This window comes from Equus caballus, chromosome 5 (assembly GCF_041296265.1).
Source record: "Equus caballus isolate H_3958 breed thoroughbred chromosome 5, TB-T2T, whole genome shotgun sequence".
Classification (NCBI taxonomy): Eukaryota; Metazoa; Chordata; class Mammalia; order Perissodactyla; family Equidae; genus Equus; species Equus caballus.
This window is the reverse complement of record NC_091688.1, coordinates 13,830,662-13,850,773: the sequence shown is the minus strand read 5'-3', so window position 1 is coordinate 13,850,773 and position 20,112 is coordinate 13,830,662. Positions and strand designations below refer to the sequence as shown.

General features: G+C 34.9%; 1 protein-coding gene across 25 annotated transcripts in view; it reads right to left on the bottom strand.

Annotated features, from left to right (window-relative positions):
• RALGPS2 (Ral GEF with PH domain and SH3 binding motif 2) overlaps positions 1–20,112 on the bottom strand; it is a 156,108-nt gene that overhangs the window by 21,389 nt on the left and 114,607 nt on the right. For 13 of the 25 annotated variants that reach the window (XM_023640617.2, XM_023640619.2, XM_070267770.1 and 10 more), the window contains 7 exons: positions 15,341–15,478; positions 14,043–14,133; positions 9,775–9,842; positions 7,849–7,984; positions 6,880–7,031; positions 3,634–3,688; positions 939–1,016 (listed from right to left, as the gene is read on the bottom strand). In XM_023640617.2, the coding sequence (XP_023496385.1) occupies positions 939–1,016; positions 3,634–3,688; positions 6,880–7,031; positions 7,849–7,984; positions 9,775–9,842; positions 14,043–14,133; positions 15,341–15,478 (718 nt within the window). The remainder of the gene's footprint in view (positions 1–938; positions 1,017–3,633; positions 3,689–6,879; positions 7,032–7,848; positions 7,985–9,774; positions 9,843–14,042; positions 14,134–15,340; positions 15,479–20,112) is intronic. The other 12 variants (XM_023640622.2, XM_070267785.1, XM_070267773.1 and 9 more) reach the window with 1 other exon arrangement.

Sequence of the window (20,112 nt, the reverse complement as noted above, 5' to 3'; positions counted from 1 at the left end):
TAAGAAAACCATCACAAAAGAACAAACATTTAAGTATCCTTCCCCAACTGATTTAAGGTCCTATATTCAAAACAAGAATAATTTCTACATAAAGTCAATTAAAACATACACACACACTAACAAAAAATCTGTCATTCTCTGGTGATTTGACATGACCTGGAGAATTCCTACAACAGCCAAGAAAAATGAAGTTTGCTAGTTATCCCTTAATGATTATTTAGGTGTCTTCAAAGTGACTTAAAAACCACTAAAATTTCATGATACAGCTATTTATATTTAGGGAGATATACACAAGGAGATTAGACACCATCAAATGACAAAGTTCTCTTCTAAAGTTGGCTATTTTGCTGTGCTACAAATTGGTTAATACCCCATCACCACTAACCTCCAGCCCTCAATCAATCTACCATCCTTGTTTCCTCTGCAGCTGATACAGTGCAGCAGGAGATCCGGTTTAACTAGAACAACCACCAAATGAAAAGGAGTTTAAATACAAAAATACTACTTAATGAAACAGATGTCTAAATTCAGAATCTGCAGTTTATCTGAAAAACTCTTAAAAAAGACAAATTGAATGTAGACTTGCTAGCAGAGTAAATGCTTTGACTGCAGCCTTTGAATGACGAGCAGAGTTTTGTATTGCTCATCCATTAAGAGAAGCATTAGAAAGACCTGGGTAGTTAACAGGCTACCAACTTGGAATTATTTTAAAAATGTGACATAAAGATGCAAGTTTTAGCAACCAGCTCTTGGATTAGAAAGAAGAGTTCAAATTTATCTCTAGATTGAATCTTGCAAAGAAAGTTTTCCTGGGATTTCTTTAGTTTTTAAACCAATTAGTTGAGAAAGAACAGATATGATGTGAGACCACACCCATGTAAGCCAATCACCAACACCAGAGGGGAGTTCTGTGACCCCTGAGTGCAGGGGAATTGTACCTGCTGGCCTTCATGTGGCTTCGATAGCCATTTCGTGCCATTCGTGTCACCGGGCCGAGAGAATGGTATAATCTGTTCCTGTTGGATTCCATTATAAATTGTATATATTACATATACTTTTATTCACACAATCATCATCAATACCTAGAACAGTATAATAATTTCTTTGTGTAATCTAACTTTCTAAATCCTACAAAAGGATAGTATCTGATTGTTCCTTTCTTTTTTAAAGCATGCAGCACACACTATAAAAATTTTTTCTTCCACCATTGACTCTAGAAACATTTATAGATGCTTAGTACATACCATACATTTATATATACATTCGCTTTTACAAATCTGCTAAAATAATTAAAGAGCTATTTACAACCAAATACTATCAAAACCTGAAAAATATTTCAAAAATCCTTTTGTTTCTATTCTGGTTCTTGGATCCTAGTTTAAATATGATACCCGGGTTTACATAAATAATTCATTTTTATTATATGTCCCTATGAAGACACCTAAAAGCAATGTGGCTTGAATACCTTATTTTCCTCTCTATCCTTTATGTTAAATGCAAGAAAACTAATAAAAGAGATGAACTGAGTAATAAAGGCATTATTTTATTTCTACTGATAAAGCCAATAAATGATAAAAATGCTATGAGTCAATATTTATCCAAAATGGCATGTAATACTTAAACAAAGGAAATAAACACGCACACGTTGAATCACTGATACTTCTTTGCCTGGGAAAAGCCAAAAGAAGTACTGTTGATAAATGATATTTAAAACAAAAAGCATTGTTAGCAACTTAAGCAGCAACATATTTGATGTCTCCAGGAAATAAGAACAGAAAATGGCATGTTTAACAGTCAGAGTGCTATTTTCAAGGTCACTATTCATAAGAAGTATTTTATATCCTAGTTCTTTATCCACTTTTTATTATTTCATGTCTGAATCTTGCTGGGCAGCATTAATTTGCTCTCAAAATATTCCAAGAGTCACTGATTTAAACTTGGCACGAGTAGATTTTTATTAGCTGCAAATGTCTGCAAAGCAAAACATTTGTCATAAAAGAAAAATATTGTTTTGAGATGTGAAGGTAACATCATTAAATACTGTCTTCAAAAGTAGCCTGCTGGGATAAGACCGCGTTATTTAACACAGCACCACTATGGTTACACACTTACAACTCATGCAATCTGAGAAACAATTTTGTTCACCAATATTTTTTATCTAAAGATTACAATCTACTCTATAATCAACATCTGATGGTATCATGCTCTTTCTAGAGCGAAAGAACTAAGACTATTTGTACAGACAGCAGGCCAGCGGCAACTCTTGTGTTTTTCCTGTTTCAGGCAAACCCAAATAAAGAGATTGAAAGTAAAAGTTGGAAGAAACATAATAAGCAAACACAAATTGTTAAGGATCCCCCAAAGCAAAGAGAACAAAACTTGGGAACACTAATAATTAGAGTAGAAAGGTTCAAAAGGACTTTGAAATATTGAGTTTATGAGTAAAATCTTAATCATGTAGTGGTGAGAAATCTTTAGGAAGTTTCATCAAGAACAAAGATATAATTTTCCAACTAAACAGAATGAAACTAAGAAATTCAAATATAGTTTAATTTCAACTGTATAGTTAGTATAACTTTTTTATTAAAAAGTTATTGATGAGAAGTTAGGTTACTAAATATTTTCAACTCCATCAATTTTAATATCATGCTCAAAATTCAATCTAAATGACACTCTTGTCGCTTAGAAAAAGTTGCTCAGTTTATATACAAAAGGGAGCAATTATTTTGGTCAAGAGTCAAGTACAAAAATGGCAGAACTGAAATGGTCATAGACAACATTAAAAGTCCTAACGGACATTTAGTAAATAATTATTTGCACAGTTTGGTTACATTTTTAAGGAGATCTTATATTGGAGGATCAATATAGCATGATATTTGCTGCAGGCAGATGACAGCTATCATACCTTAAAGCACTAAAGAAAGGAGAAGGGAGCATGACTTGTACTTCAGTATAAATCTGTGCTCTGTGCAAATTCTTAGTTAATGGCAATTTAAATTCAAACTTTAAGCTGCTTTCTTTATAGCATAATTTAAAGTTTACTAAGTCTTTCTGCCCTCAAAAGTAGCAGAGAATAAATTTGACAATTCTACTAAATGCCTTAAAATTACTTCAATGAACTAAAATTAAAGGAAATAATTTTTCTTTTCTTTTCTTTTTTTTTGGTGAGGAAGATTGTCCCTGAGGTAACATCTATGTCAATCCTCCTCTATTTTGTGTGGGTCGCCACCACAGCATGGCTTGATGAGTGGTGTAGGTCTGCGCCTGGAATCTGAATCAGTGAACCCCAGGCGACCAAAGCAGAGTGCACTGAACTTAACCACTATGCCACCAGGCCAGCCCTAATTTTACTTTTGAACACATTAGTAGCTAAGTTAACAATAACTGGTTATTATTATTTTTAAATGTACTAAAATTCAAATACATGTGTCAAGCCACCAAATAAACATATATTTGCTAGATAAGACTCAATTCCAGACTTAAATACCAACTTCTTATTTCTACTACCAGCAGGAAGCTTAAACAGTTCCATAGAGATATGTAATAAACATTATCTCTTAAAATTCATATTATCATATACTTTAAGACAGACAAAATAAACTCAAAGCAGTTCAAATGGACAATTTTTCTTACCTTTCAAAAGCAGGCCACGAGGTCTCTTCACTTAGTTCAGAACCATCACTGCTACCTAAAATCAAAAGTTATTCTATTTTTTAAACATCAGAATTACCGTTTGAATTTTATATTTTAAAAATAAATTCTCTAACTGTGCTCATAAAATGACAACCATGTTATTTGTGGGTAAATATCCACATATTAATTTTTCATTCTAATATTACTGCTGCTAGATTTATTCTGCAATATAGGAATATAATGACAAGCATATCTAAAATAAAATAGCATAAAACATTTTTGCATGTCTACTTATAACTCAAATTCATTATGTTAATAAAAACTTTCCTACCATCAGATAATGCACATAAGCACAACATTTTTCCTTATCAGATTTGTCATAATTTAAGACCAATATAATTATGAAATTCTTAGAGGTTCATGGCACACTTCCTTTCCCTTTGTATTCCTTCAACCTAAGGATAAAAAGCTTAATGAAATTCAATTTTTGCCTTTAGAGGAAAGGTAGAAAGGATGGAATCTATATTAAAAAAAAAATGGTGCTATAATATAAAAGCTTTCTCCAGAATATCAGTTAAAACAGAAAGTTTTAAAACAGCTAAAGAAAAAACCGAGATGAATGAATTTGGGAGCATCCAAAACAGCTTAGATTGATTTAAAAGTTATTTGAGAGATAATTCTGGTTCTCAATAAAATTGATGATTAACACGTCCCTTATGTATCCAGCTGAATTGTCTATCAGACTTTCAGAAGCAGTGTTCCATGAGAGACTCAAACTCTAATGCTATAATGTATCCATTACACATGACAGATTAACACCTCTTCTATGTATTTAGAAAGGCACTAGCTGTGTATAATCCTTGAAAGAACTGACTAAGAGTCACTGAAATAATTTTCTGGTTGTGTGGTTCAGATGAGAAACCAGAGGTAATCTGTTGGTGGTGGTGGGGTGTCGTAGACTATCTTTTGATTTGTAGCATTCTGTGGTAAAGACTGAAAATTTAAGCATACTTAGTATGACTGACTTGCAGAAAAATGTAAGCTCTTCCAGAAGCATGAAGCTCAGAGTGGCTATGCCCCCCTTAGCTGGGCAAGACTACTTAGGTTACCCAGGATGTTATACCACAGTAGAAATGTTTGAGGCCACTGTCCCAAGCATTGGTTAATTTCTCCAGAGTACTTTCTCAAAGCCTCCATGGTACTGATTAATGTTGTATGTATAAGTTACAGCTAAGGAAAAAAGGCTTTTGTAATTAGGAATTTTGTGTGTTTGTAGTAACTCTACCATCTATGGTTTATAGACTTACTTTCTATTCAGAAGGTTAAAGCTTTAAAACAAAAACCAGGGAAGGTAATGTCTATGTCTAATGTTCTTAATTTACAAACAAGGATGTAATAATCTTTACCGTTTAGTTACTTAACAGCCTTACATAATTAAAAAATAAATGCAAAGGCAAAAATTCAAATAGTTTCTTTCTGTTCTAAAAGAAAGAGTTCTAAACCAAGACATTAACTGTAACTAAATGAAATAACTAGATAACTGTCTTGTGTTAACTACAAGAACATCTATGGAAAGTAAAAGCTACAAATAAACTAGAGAATAATAATTATCACTATAACAGTTATGGTGATAAAAAGCCAAATATTTTATATATATATACTTGAGAGCTGTAATTTTAAAAATTATTATTTTTTGCTTTAAGTGGCATGCTGGATTCCATAAGTGTAACAAGTGTTTAACTGGAAAAAAGTTCCTCCTTTCTTTTTTGCAAAATTATTCTGTATATTATTTTTCAGATTGAGGTTGACATTTGCATATAGACAACTTACAGCATTAATAAAGAGGTATTTCAGATGGCCAACTTGTTTTCTATTTTGTAAATTTTGTCATCATTTAATCATTTGCATTTATAAAAAGGGGAACATGAGAATAAAAAACTGCTGAATGGTGCTAGAAAGCTCTAAAGCAATTTCGTTTTCAGGGTTTAGAACTCTCAGGGGTTAAGGAAGTCAATATGTTCAAGAAAATGAACACCTTCTGCATTTCTTTGTATTAACTGTTCATCAATATTGAGATGATTATATTAATAATAATAGGCTTAGCCCTTGAACAACCTGGCACTTAATCACAGAGGAAGACATTTTCCTCATTTATTTCTTTTTAAAAATAAAAATAGCATTATACGGAGATTTTCGAATTATCAAGAGAAATAATGCTCATCTAGAAGATTTAGAAAATAAATAAAAGTTTAGGAAGTAGAAACAAATTCTTCTCTTCATCTCATATCCCTTTCTGGTATGGTCCCAATTTTACGCTCCCTTTCATAGTCACTATTTCTGTTTGCTTGTCTCTCATTCTCTAATCTACCACTCCATCAGGGCTTTGACCCCACTATTCCATGAAGCAACTCTTGTCCAGGTCACCAATGACTTTTATCTTGCCAGATCCACTGATCATTTCCATTCTCATCTTAGTTCTCTTTGTGTGCATTTGGTATTGACACATTCAATACTTCCCTCCTCCTGGAGACATTTCCTCTAGTGGGTTTTTGTGGTTTTTTCCCCTACTTCTCTGGTCCCTCCTTCGTAGCTTCCTTTGATGGCCAGTTGTTTTTTAAAAAATAATTTAATCAGACTCCTAAACGCCAGAATGTCTTCCACCAGTCCCATGGCTTGAAAATACTATAAATAAGCTAACACCTACACTTACACCTACAGACCTGACCTTACCTCATTGAGCTCCAGATTCATACATTCAGTTACCTACCTGACAACTCCATATGGACCAAACATATCCAAAACAGAATTCTTAATTCTCCAAACCCAGTCATCCTTCACAAATACCTCACCACTTGCAAATGACTGCTCTTCCAGTCTTCTCTACCTTGGGAATAGTACCACCATCTAACTAGCTGCTTATTCCACAAAACCGGGAGGCATATCCAACTCTGCCCTCTTCCTCATTCCCACATCCAAATGGCACTGAGTAACCAATCAACCAACCCACATTCTCTTCCACCATTACTCAAACGCCTCCTCTTTTAGAGTCAAAATCATCGAGTACTTTTTAAACCATCATGAATTATTAACTTCAATAGCTACTAGTAAGATGATCCTATATCTAATTGCTACTTGGCTTTTATCAAATTTTCTCTATTTGTAGTAGGGTTAAGGACATTTTCCCAGCTGAGTTTCGTTAAAAACATTTTACATAAGTTGGAACCCTCTCAGATAAATATTTCTCACCTATTGATATTCCACTAGAAAGAGTAGAACTTTCGGCTTGGCCTCGAGATGGTGCATGGGGCTCCATGACGCTATCATCTAATAGATGTCTTGGTCCTGCGTTTGGGAACGTTGCACTCTTAAACTCTGCTGTGTTCATTTTATGAATGAAACTGGAAACAAAGAGAAATATTTCATATCTTTTATTACTGTTACTAATTCAAGATATCAAAGATACTCTTATATAAAGATTCAGGATATAAAAGATTTACCTGATATCCTGAACTTACTTCTGAACTCTCATACTAACGAACACACAGATTTTACCATGAAGGCCTCAAACTAACAGTTCAGGGAAAATGTTTTAGGAATCCAAGCCATATCTACCTACACAACAGAGAATACTTCAATTTCATCCTCAGCTGCAGGTACATTAAAAAAGTGTTTTCACATTCACTTTTGGAAAACAGCTATTAAATTTTTACAAAAATCACGGCAAAGGTGAACCATGGGCCCCACTTTGAGAAAACAATCTTGCAAAGCTAATGAAGTTAAACAAAAAATCAGTTTCCATTTCTTTATATTTAGAAATAAAAAGACCAATTTTTATAGATCTTAATTTATGATAACTTACTTTGGTTAAGACAAGCAATGACTGTCTTGATACAAAGGTTATAAAAGGAAGGTTATTAGGTTATTAAAAGGAAAATGGCGTATTGTTTTCCTGATTTTATTTATGATGACACTCTGTAATGTTTGTTTATTTCCCCCAAATGTGAAGGCACTGTTGGGAAAAGCTCATTTCCAAATTAAGGTAAAGGAAGAAATAAATGCTTTAGGAAAGCAAGATATTTTAATGAAGCAGGAAAAGACTATTGTTATACAAATAAAATTTTGCAAGGACACTATTTTCTGTTTAATTAATAAATAGAAAATAAATCCAACTAGAAACAACTTAAAAATTTGAAAGATGAAATTAAAAATGCTGACTTATAACCCAAGCTATGGCACTTCCTATGTCCATGTGGAATCAGGTTCCGAGGGGACGGCGGTGTCTGTGGTAGTAAAGCTCCTTCAGCTGCCAAACTTTTTCTTCCACTTTGCGGAGATGCTCCTACTTCAGGACCTAAGAGTTAAATTTAAAAAAAAAAAAAAAGAGAGAGAAATCTTCAGATAGTTTCAAAAGACTGTTTTTTAATCCCTTGATATAAAATGTTTTAAATTTTAAGATAATATTAATGTTAAGTTTAACTGACCAAATATGAGAAATATTTATTTATTTATTCATTTTGAGGACGATTAGCCCTGAGCTGACACCTGCCACCAAGCCTCCTATTTTTGCTGAAGAAGACTGGCCCTGAGCTAACATCTGTGCCCTTCTTCCTCTACTTTACATGTGGGATGCCTGCGGCAGCATGGCTTGATAAGCAGTATATAGGTCCACACCTAGGATCCGAACTGGTGAACCCAGGGCCACCAAAGTGGAACGTGCGAACTTAACCACTGTGCTACTGGGCTGGCCTCTAGAGAAATATTTATTTTTTGAGTCTTAAAACATAAAATCCCCAAACATACAAAATCCATTAATTTCTATCTTCCTTGCCTTAAGTAGGCAGTATAAATATTTTGCCCCTTAATAATGCAAGAAGCAGCATTAGAAGAGATGGGCTCAGGGCCTCACAACACAGATGAAACCTGGGCTCAAGGACTTTGGTCTCTGAGGCCCAGTTCAGTGCTCACTTAGTTTTACGCATTGCTTTTTGATCCTTAGTTTCAGTTTCCTCTTAGACAAAGAACGCATAGCGTAGGTCAAGCATTCAAGTTAGAATTTAAATCTATATTCACACTGTTCAAGCTTATGGGAATAAAAAAAATACGACTCAAAAGTACACAGTGGGGGCTGGCCCGGTGGCACTGCGGTTAAATGCGCACGTTCCGCTTCTCAGCGGCCCGGGGTTTGCCAGTTCGGATCCCAGGTGCGGACATGGCACCGCTTGGCAAACTGTGCTGTGGTAGGCGTCCCACAAATCAAGTAGAGGAAGATGGGCACGATGTGAGTGCAGGGCTAGTCTTCCTCAAGCAAAAAGAGGAGGATTGGCAGCAGTTAGCTCAGGGTTAATCTTCCTCAAAAAAAAAAAAGAAAAAGTACACAGATTTGTCAAATATCACTAAGAATGAAAAGAAAAGAAAATTTAAGAGATTTAGACTGAAATATTTTCCTCTGCTTGGAATACTCTTCCCCCTAGTCATGATTTCTGCTCTCACTTCCTTCACATCTTCTTAGATGGGCCTTCAGTTTTAGAACATACAATAATATGAAGCTTAGTGCCAAGGTCTGTATTTAGAATTTCAAAAAAGGTACTTATCAATGATTTCTTAAATAATGCGTAATTCTCTTCAATTTTATACTTTTGATTATGTGTGGGATATGTATAATATCCCTAACTACAATACAACCGGTAAATTATGGTAACATTTTCCATACTTGGCCCAGTATTACAGTGAAATTTTAAAAAAATTGTCACCAAAATTGACTTCTGTAACTATTCAAATTAGCAGGGTTTTCCACTTAAACCACAGAAATTTCTAATGTAATCAACCCTCATTGCCTAGGGCAGTGCATTCTTAATAAAAAAAAAGAAAAGATATTCATAAACACTTCCCTATTTAATTTTCTGTCTGTTGATCTATTTTCCTTGATTAGTTGGCGTATTTGTATATTATTGACAAATTACCAGTAACAACTTTTTAATTAAAAAACAAAAACACTCAAACAGAAAAAACTAACATATTTTAATACCAAAAATAACTTTTTGCATGCAGTATAAAACGTGCTCAGCATTCCTGTCCTTTGGAGAGTGTCTTTCTCCTCAGCTACCTGACGTGCGATGTAGGAAGGAGAGACCGCGCACTAACCTGCTAGATCCTCCCTGGAGGCGGCCGAGCGTGGGGTGCTCGTCCCTGGTTCTATCTTTAAGGAAAGCCTGGATTTTAAAAAGAAGCAAAACACATAAAATGATTAACATTTGACAAAATAACATTAAAATCATGTATTTTCCCACAAAAAACTAAAAACATGTTTATAAGATAACCTCAGCCATATAATTTTCCTCAAGAGCAATCTCTCTCTTTCATACAAAGCTGATCTTATGGTTATTCTAGGAAATATTGGGGGAGAGGGGACATTAAAAAGTCACATTTAAAAACAGAAAAATCTCCCCAAGCTAACCCAACATTGCCAAGCAAATCAGCACGTTTCAAGACATCTGATGAATGACTCAAAGGTGACTGAACCTGAGGTTATACTGACACCTGAGCACTTAAATTCAGGAACGTTCACATATAATATTAAATATACTACGCAAATTCTTTCTAGAATCTTTACTGGATAGGCTAATTGGCCTGTGTACCACTGAAAATTTCAAAAACATCTTATTTAAAACTAACCATCCAAAAAACCAACCAAATCAACTTATCAAAAGAATCATCTATATAAACAAACAGGTTGTTTGCAAAATTCCTGGTAAATCCCGACCCTAAGCCCAAGTTTATTAGTTGGTCCTTAAGCTCTGTTTAGGATAATACATCCAGTTTCGAGTTCCATGGCAGAAAGAGGTTATGCTTCCTACCAATGGAAACTATTTCATGAAACAGGATCCTAAAGCAGTTGTAGAAAAGACTTTGGTGTAGCCCCTGAAGCCTATTATTATTAAGCATTTGTCTGAAAACTAATAAAGACCTTTTACTTTTTAGCATTCTACCAGCTTGGATTTTTTTATGAAATCGCAGAATACAGTGCAAGAGACATTCATAATAAATCTATTATGGATTCTTAACTTACTATTTCTTTGATAACCTAAGAGGGAATTACATATGATTATCTGCCAATTACCTGACAGTGTAAAATGCATGTACTAAAGAGATAAATGATTAACCAGAACTCTCTACTCTTTTTCTTTTTCCAGAGCAGTTGACTTTAATTATTTGGGCTACAGACCATACTGAATTCATTCATTTGATAAATGGTTATTGACGACTGTTTTGTGTTGGGCACTGTGCTCTCAGCACTGAAATATAAGAGACTAAGGCAGACATGGTGTCCCTGCTCTTCTGAAGCTTATGAAAAGACAAAGAAGTAAATGACATAATTACAATAAAAACAGGAAAAGAAAGCAAGCTATGGATGAATCACATTGCTATCAGTAGCAGCTGGTAACCGACAGCAGTATAAAACACAGAAGCATCTTAAGAAGCACAGCAGTGGTGGTCTAGAGGTTAAGTTTGGCATGCTCTGTGGCCATGCTGTGCTGGTGGCCCACATCCTAAAAAACAGAGGAAGACTGGTACGGATGTTAGCTCAGGGCAGATCTTCCTCAGCAAAAAAAAAGAAAAAAAAAAAGCACAGCAGAGAAGGCTAATCAGAGTGTCAGCTGCCTGTATCTTCATCAAAACACCATATAATAATACTCATTGAGAAAAGATATTATGCTAAGTATTAAAATGAAATAACTTAGGAAGATTTTCATCCTGATTAAGACACATGCATGTAATTAGTAATATCTATACAGGCTGCCTATACAGATGAAGTTTCCAAAAACAGAGGCCATTGGATAAAGAAAGTATCTTTCATCATAAAAACCATTTTTTTAACTAATAATTTTAACGGCTCTTATCTTAAAATGCTCTGATTTTCAATACAATTAATCAGTAGGCTCATGCAACATCACCGCATCTTTAGAAAAACAATCTCTCTTCTCAAGTCTCCCATATGATGCCCCAGCACCCTTGAAGGACCTGTCGTTCCCCAAGTGCACAGACTGTTTCCCACCCCATTCCTCCAGCCATCCCACCCCCTGGAATGCTTTGCCTTACTCTTCATGTGGAGCTAACTCCTACTTACCTGCCAAGATTCAGCCTCAGGTGACACTGTCTCCTGAAGCTGTTCAGGTTTCTTTTTTCTTTGCTTTTCCCTCTTAAAACTGAGTTATGTCTCCCCTATGTTCCCAGAGCATCTCTCTATTATGGTACTATTTTAACTCTTTTGCAATCATCTGTTTCCTGGATGTGTCTTGTTGCATTAGATTGAGCTTCTTAAGGGCAAGAACAAAATCTTATTTTTGTAATCCCAGAAACTAGCACAATAACTCACCTGTAGCAAAAGCTTAACAAATATTCGTTAAACGAATTTAATGAGAAACCTGCTCTGGTTCTAGCTATTCATGAAAACAAAAATCAATATAATAGCATCAGCTTTCCTACAAAAATGAAGGTATCTTATGTCAGTTTATAGACCGTTAAGACTACTTAATGGCTTAAATGGCTAATGCTATCCCTTTTAGCAAAGTAAAAATTTGCTTAAATAAACACTTCAGTTTACTTTTACTGTAGTCAATAAAAATTTACCATCCTCCATAATTGTGCAACAATTTCTTAGACTTCACTTCTAAGTTAGACTTCAACTCTTCTTTTAAATCTAATAAATTTGTTGAGCCAGACAGAGAGATTTTTAATAGCTACTTACTCATATTTTGAGTTTCAAGATACCTTCTATACCTCACTGGACAAAACATGAGTGTTTTGTGATATGTAAGTAATTAGAGAGATGGGAGAAACAGTGGTAAATATAAGATACAGACCATCAAACTCAAGAAGCTTTCAACCTAGGGCAACAAGAGATCTGTGAACTAACTCCAGCCTTAAAAAGCTGATCCATCGACCTCAGACATTTTCAAATGAGTTACCATGCAAAGACTGTAAATAAAAAATAAAAACTGAAATAGAAATATAAAGTGCTAATATATATGGTGTGGGAGAGGCGATGGCAATACAGGTGTTTGCAAACATTAATGAAATTTTAGATATATTTAAGCATATATCCTGAGCTTCTTAATGTATTTAACATTTGAAGACAAGTTATTTCTAGGTGTTTTCCAGAATTTCCAGCCTTTTATCGATACTTATTCTGATCTGCAGAATTCTTTAAAAATCACTGAAATTTATGGAATAAGGAAGTTGATAATCACTATCATAAAAGAAAAATTTTTTTATATGATGCATTAATATTAAAAAAATAACCCAGTCTCTTTCACTCTGACAAATTTTTTAAGTATGACCTTCTAGTGGAAAAAATATTGGTGGAAGATACAAAGTTAAATTTGAAAGCTGGGGAATAACTGACATCACACAGCTGAGCAAAGTGTTTGAAACTAACAAACACAGCTAAAAGAAATAAGAGAAGCCTGAAGAGAAATCAGTTCTTTATCCTCTCATCTTTTGGGAAAAAACTGGCAGTTATGACGTATAGCATACTACTGAAAAATAAAAAGGGTTAATAATTCAAAAATTCCTTCCACTTTGGGCAGTATTGTGTTTAAGGAGAAGGAAATGGATATCAGCTATTTCAAAAGTGATTTTTAAAATCCTTAATAAAGGACTTCTTGTAACAGAGAAAAGGGTCAAGTGTGGCACTATATTGGACAAATATGTCTCCGACCTAGAGGCAAGAAGGGGCAATATTCTCCCAATCTACAAAAACAAGTTCAAAGATGTATCAAAAATTACAATTGGGGCCAGCCCAGCGGCACAGCGGTTAAGTGCCCACGTTCTGCTTTGGGGGCCTGAGGTTCGCCAGTTTGGATCCCGGGTGTGGACATGGCACCACTTGGCAAGCCATGCTGTGGTAGGCGTCCCACATATAAAGTGGAGGAAGATGGGCACGGATGTTAGCTCAGGGCCAGTCTTCCTCAGCAAAAAGAGGTGGATTGGCAGCAGATGTTAGCTCAGGGTTAATCTTCCCATCCCCCAAAAAATTACAATTAAAAAAGGAGTAATTTTCCTATTTGTAGACTGTTTCATTAATTTTTCAGTCTCTTAAAAGATAAAATTCCATAATGATTCAGTGCTTGAATATAGAGGGAAAGGAAGAAATTTAAGCTAGAACTATCAAACATCAGCTCTCAACAACCTGAGAAAGATGAAATACTTTTTAGTAAAAGATCAGATGAGGTATTTTTATATTGGCTCAACGGTATCAAGCAATCAAAAAGAAATACACTTACATCCCTTTACCATTGCATAATGCACTTGTAGGATACTATGTAAGATCTAGATATTCAAGTACATGGGGATGAAAGAGTGGAGGACAGGACAAAGTTATACAAACCACTTCTGAAGATCCAACCTACTTGTAATTATCATCTTCTACAAACTTTTGTAGTTCTTCTATATATTGAACGGAGTTCAGATATTTTTGGACATGAGGCAACATGGGAATATCTAGGCAAAATGGGATAAATAATTAATTATATGATAAAGTACATCTTAATTGTAAAACTTAAGCTAAAAAAAATATTTAAAGGGAGATTAAGGCCACATGGCACCAAAATTTAAATTAAATCTAGGACATTACTGAGGTAAATTTTTTTTAATGTAAAACTGAAGGTAATTTAGAAAATTACAGCTGCATCTTGATTGTATAAGATTTAAAAAAAAGCTCCATTTATAAAATCTCATATATCTGAGAAATTTCATACAAAAAAATCAGAGACTGCACTGCGATTTATATTCAAACCTCATGTAAACACAAGACGTAAAGGCAGTTATTACTGTTTTTTTTTAAAGGAGGCTGACTCCCATTTGTAAATGTGGTTTTTCTCCCCTACTTAGAAATTTCAAATAAAATTAATTTAACATCACAATTTGGTGTTATGGTAAAAAAAAACTGAGAAAAGGACAAAATAAGAGATTATTTATTATTTTAACTTTCAGTAACATTCTTCCCCTCCCACACACACTTTTAACAAAGTATATAGATGCCTATAAGTAAAGTTAGCTTTAAGACAAATTTATTTTAAACAAATGGATAATGTAAACTCACTGCTTTTTTAACACCACATATATTATACATAAATAGGCTACCTTTATTCTCTATCAAACTGAAAGTACCAAACATTTTAAAACATTAAAAAAAACCCCATCAAAACCCTTTTCTAATAATTTGGGCTTTTGTAAGCTCTTTCTATATTTGTGTTTCCATAAAATACATCTTGGGCTAAAAATGATTATTTACTCAATATCAGACTCAAGAAAGCTAGTCAATTGTTCCTGGGATCAAGGGTTTCAGCTCCTTCTCTAACTGAAAAATATGAGAACTGCTGACACGATAGATCTGGGAGAGCAAATGAGATGAAGATAACGGAAAATAATTTTGTAAATTATGTTAGGAAAGTTGCTACAAAATGGCAGAATTGCAAAAGATAAAACTTAAAATTTTAAATATTAAATACTTCAATTTCTTAAAAGCAAGATCTTAAGATGCTAAATACTAAACAGTGAAATAAAACCACCATTATTTTCCTTTATGTTAGGATGGATGTAAGAAATTGATGTTCCCTGATGTGTGAAAAGTGGCCCAAGATGTGTGTGAATGCATCACCAGGCTCACAGCAGAATAACGGCTTGGCACCTTCCTCCAGAGACTTACCATATTCACAGGACTGCTGTAAATCAGAAATTATCCGAAGGATGTTATTCATCAAATTTGATCTTTGCTCATTTTCTAGAATGCTGCCAGTTGATGGGTATGCTGAATCAATGTATGTTAAATCTGACAAATAGATACCTGAAATGAAATTAGATAAATGAGTGTTTTCCTACTTGTAGCTTGGAAGAGTATGACAAAGTGAAGGAGGAAAAAAAGCTAGTTTATAGCTGTATTCCAATATAAGGCATATTTAGAATACACTGTTACTAATACACTGCAGCACTGTTGAAACAAGACCATTGAGGCCTAGATTTCTATACAGTTGTGGTCAGACACATAAATAACACATGCTTTTTATAAATGTCTTCTTATAATACCATTTAAAAGTATCGTTTGAGGCTGGAGTTAGAAATGTCAGCACCTACAGGACCAAATGGAAAGAAGCTGAGCTCTGGAACTGGTTGGGCCTCCGGCTAGTTGGGTATAATGAAGACAGCTATTTTAATTTCTGAACCTCAATTTTTATGTCCACCTATTAGTACCTATTTCCCAAGTTGTGGTATAGCTTGAAGAAGTTAAGTTAGCCAGTCTAGCCAGTACCTGGCTAGGGTAGTTATTTAATATTAGTTCTAAAGCCCCTAGCCTTAAGTCGATAACTGTCACTTGAGACATAATTACTACTTTGAAAGCTGTCTCATTCTGGTAGAAGTGTCTTGTTTTAAAGATTAACAACTGGATTTCTGAAATAGTTCATGTGACTAAATATTGGAGTTAGTAACTCCTTCCTTCTCTCTCCCCACCCCATGACTCCATTTCTCTGTATCAACAAAAATAACATATCCCCCCAAATAATGTGGTTGTACTCTTTCTGGATATGCAAGATCACTTACTTAATTATCCGCCCTGAGAGTTTACCATGCACATGTAAAGTGTATAAAACAACTAATGCTGGAGAGAAAAATACACTTTCCTACTTTTTCCTCATTATTCTATTTTCATGAACTCTCAGGGTGAATGAAACCAAACCCATGTGCCCACTGCCTTCCAAACAAGCCCTGTGTTTCTCACACCAGTTCTTCCGTTTTGAATGTTTCCTGGACTCCTCTCTGCCCATTTAATTATATCTTATATCCAGTTCACTGTCAGTTGTTCTTTAGTTTTCTCATAGATTTCAAGAAACGGATTTACAAACTGTCTAGTCCAACCCCCTCTTGTCACTGATGAAGAATCCGAGGGCCACAGGTACTAAAGGTGATGTGTCTAATGTCACGCAAACTGTCAGTGACAGAGTTGGCTCTCAAAGCTTTCACTTGTATCGAGTTTTTTTGGGTTACATTCTATTATAAACATACATTATCTATGCCATTCACTTGATAATTTATGCCTTTATAATCTCTTCAGTTATTTAAACCTTCTCATTTTTATATCTTATCTGTTTGAGACTACAAACTCATTTAAGGTAGTTGCTCTATCTTGTGCTCTAGGAAAAGGACAGCAGGTGCTTGGTGCATCGTAAAAGGCTGGCCATGGCAACCCTTCTACTTATCCTAGTGTCACTCCTTCTCCATTCAGTAAATCTTTACAAGTATGCTTTAAGCCACCTACCATAAACATTTCTTTTTCTTCACAGACTCTTAACTTCTTTTTTTATGACTTCAAGTGAATCTACAGCCTAGCTCCTCTCCTTTTCCTCCAATCTCAGAGGAAGAAGAACCCCTTTCTTTGCAAATCTGAACTGTGATTTTGAATCTAACTGCCACTGCTTCCTTTACAACATCCGCTGCTGCCTCCACTGCCACTCCCCCTCCACCGGCTGCTTCCCCAGAACCAAGGCACACACTTAAATCCCCTGTTTAAGAAAACAAAATGACTCAACAAAGGACTCTTGCCTCTTTCCCTTCAACAAACACCTTGAAATAGAAACACACACTGGTACACTCTTATTTTATCCTTCATTCTATTTTTGATGTAATATTTGAGACACATAAAAGTTTACATGTGTAAATTTGGAAAAACGGAAAAAATTGTGATAGACTCTGAAATAGGCAAAAAAGTTACTAGGTGTCCTGTCTCCAGTGCACCCTTTTGGCCCTTTTGAGCTGTTTTACAACTCTGGAAGTTGCTGAAAACTAGTAATAATACCAATTCTTGTCCATGAAAACGCTAATGAATTATGTCCAGTGGCAGGTAACTGATTATTGCCCTGTGCATGTTGACCAATTTTGCAACTATTTGTACATTCATTTCAGCAATCCTGATTGCCTATATGTATGTGTGATACTTTGAATTCTCCCTTGAAATGATTGTAGAATCTTCCTGATTCCCTTATAAATGTAATGATTTACATAAAACCTTTGACGTGTTTATTTTGTACTGGTGTGAGAATCATGATTTTATATTTTAAAAAATTATACTTTAACACATGTAACAATCGTTGTTATCAAACAATATAATAAACATTTGTGAACAACCAGTCAACTTAAGAACTACAACATCACCAATCTGTTGCATCATCTATGCTCCTTCCCTATGTCATCTCCCTGCCTCCTGTCCAGAGGTAACCTTTACTCTGAATTTTAAGATTATTCCCTTGTGTTTTTGAAGACATATTATTTATTTTTGCTTATTTTTGAGTTTAAAAAAAATCATATTTTATGTTTATGTGACTAAATTAAATGATATCAGTAAAGTTAGGATAGGTACACAATAAGTGATTATAAATATTTGTTAAATTTTTAAAAATATGGTCTTCTGTGACTGCTTTGTTCTACCATTTTGTTTCTAAGACCTACTCATGTTGTCTAATGTGGCTGTAGCTGATATTTCTTAAATTGAGAATAAACTAATATGTAAGCACATCACAATTTACTTACTCATTTTATTTGATAGACTTCTGAATTACTTCCCCTCTCCTCTCATGTTGCTATAGACATTCTTGTACACATTTCTTGGTATACATGTATATATACATATACACATATTTGGTGTATATATAGTATATTAACGTTTAACTTTACAAGAAAGCAGCATATTGCTTTTCAAATCTATATCAATTCATACTTCCACTGATTGTATATAAATTTTTACTGATCCACACTTGTGCTAACACTTGATATTATCCGTCTTCACATTTTGCCAATCTTGTAAGGATAAAATGATATCTTGTGTTTTAATTTTCATTTCCTTGATTAGTAATGAGGTTAAATATTTATATTTCTATGAAATGTCTTTTGTCCATTTTTTTCTCTGGATTGTCGTTTTCTTATTGATTTCTAAGTTCTTAATAGATTATAGAAACTAATCCGTTTGGCAGTTGAATTTCATCCAGTCACTCTTCAACCCACTCTAACAGTCTGAAAGCTCTATCTACCTCGCTGCTGAAACTTCTTCTGGGAAAGGCATAAACAACCTCCTTATGAACTCTTGAAACATCTCTCTTGCATTTTTACCATTCCCTTTGTTCCTTGGTCTACTGGCTTGAACCTTCCTAGCATCCCGCCCTCCTCCATTCTTCTTTTTCCTCATGTTCCCTGGACGCTGGCATTCCCCATGGTTCTGTCAGTAATCTCACTCTACATGTGCTTGCTCTGGATTACTTCTGTAGCTGCAACTATTACCTAATTGCTGGTGACTTGCCAAATCTCTCTAGAGATCTGGGCTCTTGACTTTCATTTTAAATTTAACACATCAAACTAACATTTATCTGTCCCTAAAGATCTGCCATTCCAAGTTCCTACCTTGGTTAGTGATATTACTAACTGCTAAAACTAGAAATCTCAAAATTGCTCAAATAAAGAAAACTCAGGAGGCACTTACTATCTCACATTTTCCCCAGATTAAGCTGTTAGCAAATACAACGTAATCACTGGATGGTCCAATAACGTGCTGCATAATATAAATCAGAGGCTACAAGCTGGCGGCCATCTCTCTCAATGTTTTTAAAATCAGGAAATATTTAAATGACTCTCTTTTCCTAAAAAATGGAAGAGATCTGGCAACAATGAGGTAAACCTGAGAAGAGTGCAGATCCTTTTATATTAACGGCAAGGACACCAGTTTGTCATTACCCTCATTTTCCTGTTATCTTAGTTCTGGTTTATTTCATTTATTTACATTTATCTGCTTCATTCTTGCGAGCATTTGTCTTTATAGGCCTTTTAGTTTGCAACACCTGGTATACCTATGTATGTCACAGGAATCTAAAGAAACAATTCTGTGAAAAAAGGTAGAAACCAAGCTGACTAAATAAAACATGTGGATCAACAAACAGGTGATGGTAGAGCCTATCAGAAAGAGAAAAACAGCACAAGCTAAAAAGAGGAGGGGAAAGCTACACGTTCATATAGGAAGTAGAAGCTTAAGAGTTGCATCTAGAAGCAGCAATCAGCAATCACACAGTCCAGGGAGAGACGGAGGGGCACAGTGCTCTGGAGTCAGATTCCAACCCCACTTCTACCACTTAGTACTAAGCCGATCACTTAAGGTGGCTGAATTTGTGTTTCCTCAGCTGTTGAGTTGCTTAATCAACATTTCTTGATTTAATGAAATAGCAGAGTTAGTGCTCAATTATTAATTCCCTGTCCAGCCCCCTCATTTTACAGCAGGAGAACTGGGCCAGAGGTAGTAAAGTGGCTTGTCTAAGTTCACACGGCTAGTGGGTAGTCAGAACTCTTCCCCCCCCCACCCCCCCCCACTCAGGCCAGGGTCATGTTTGCTTTTAGATCACAACACATCAACGAATAAGAATGACCTTACTCAGACAGGAGGAGTCA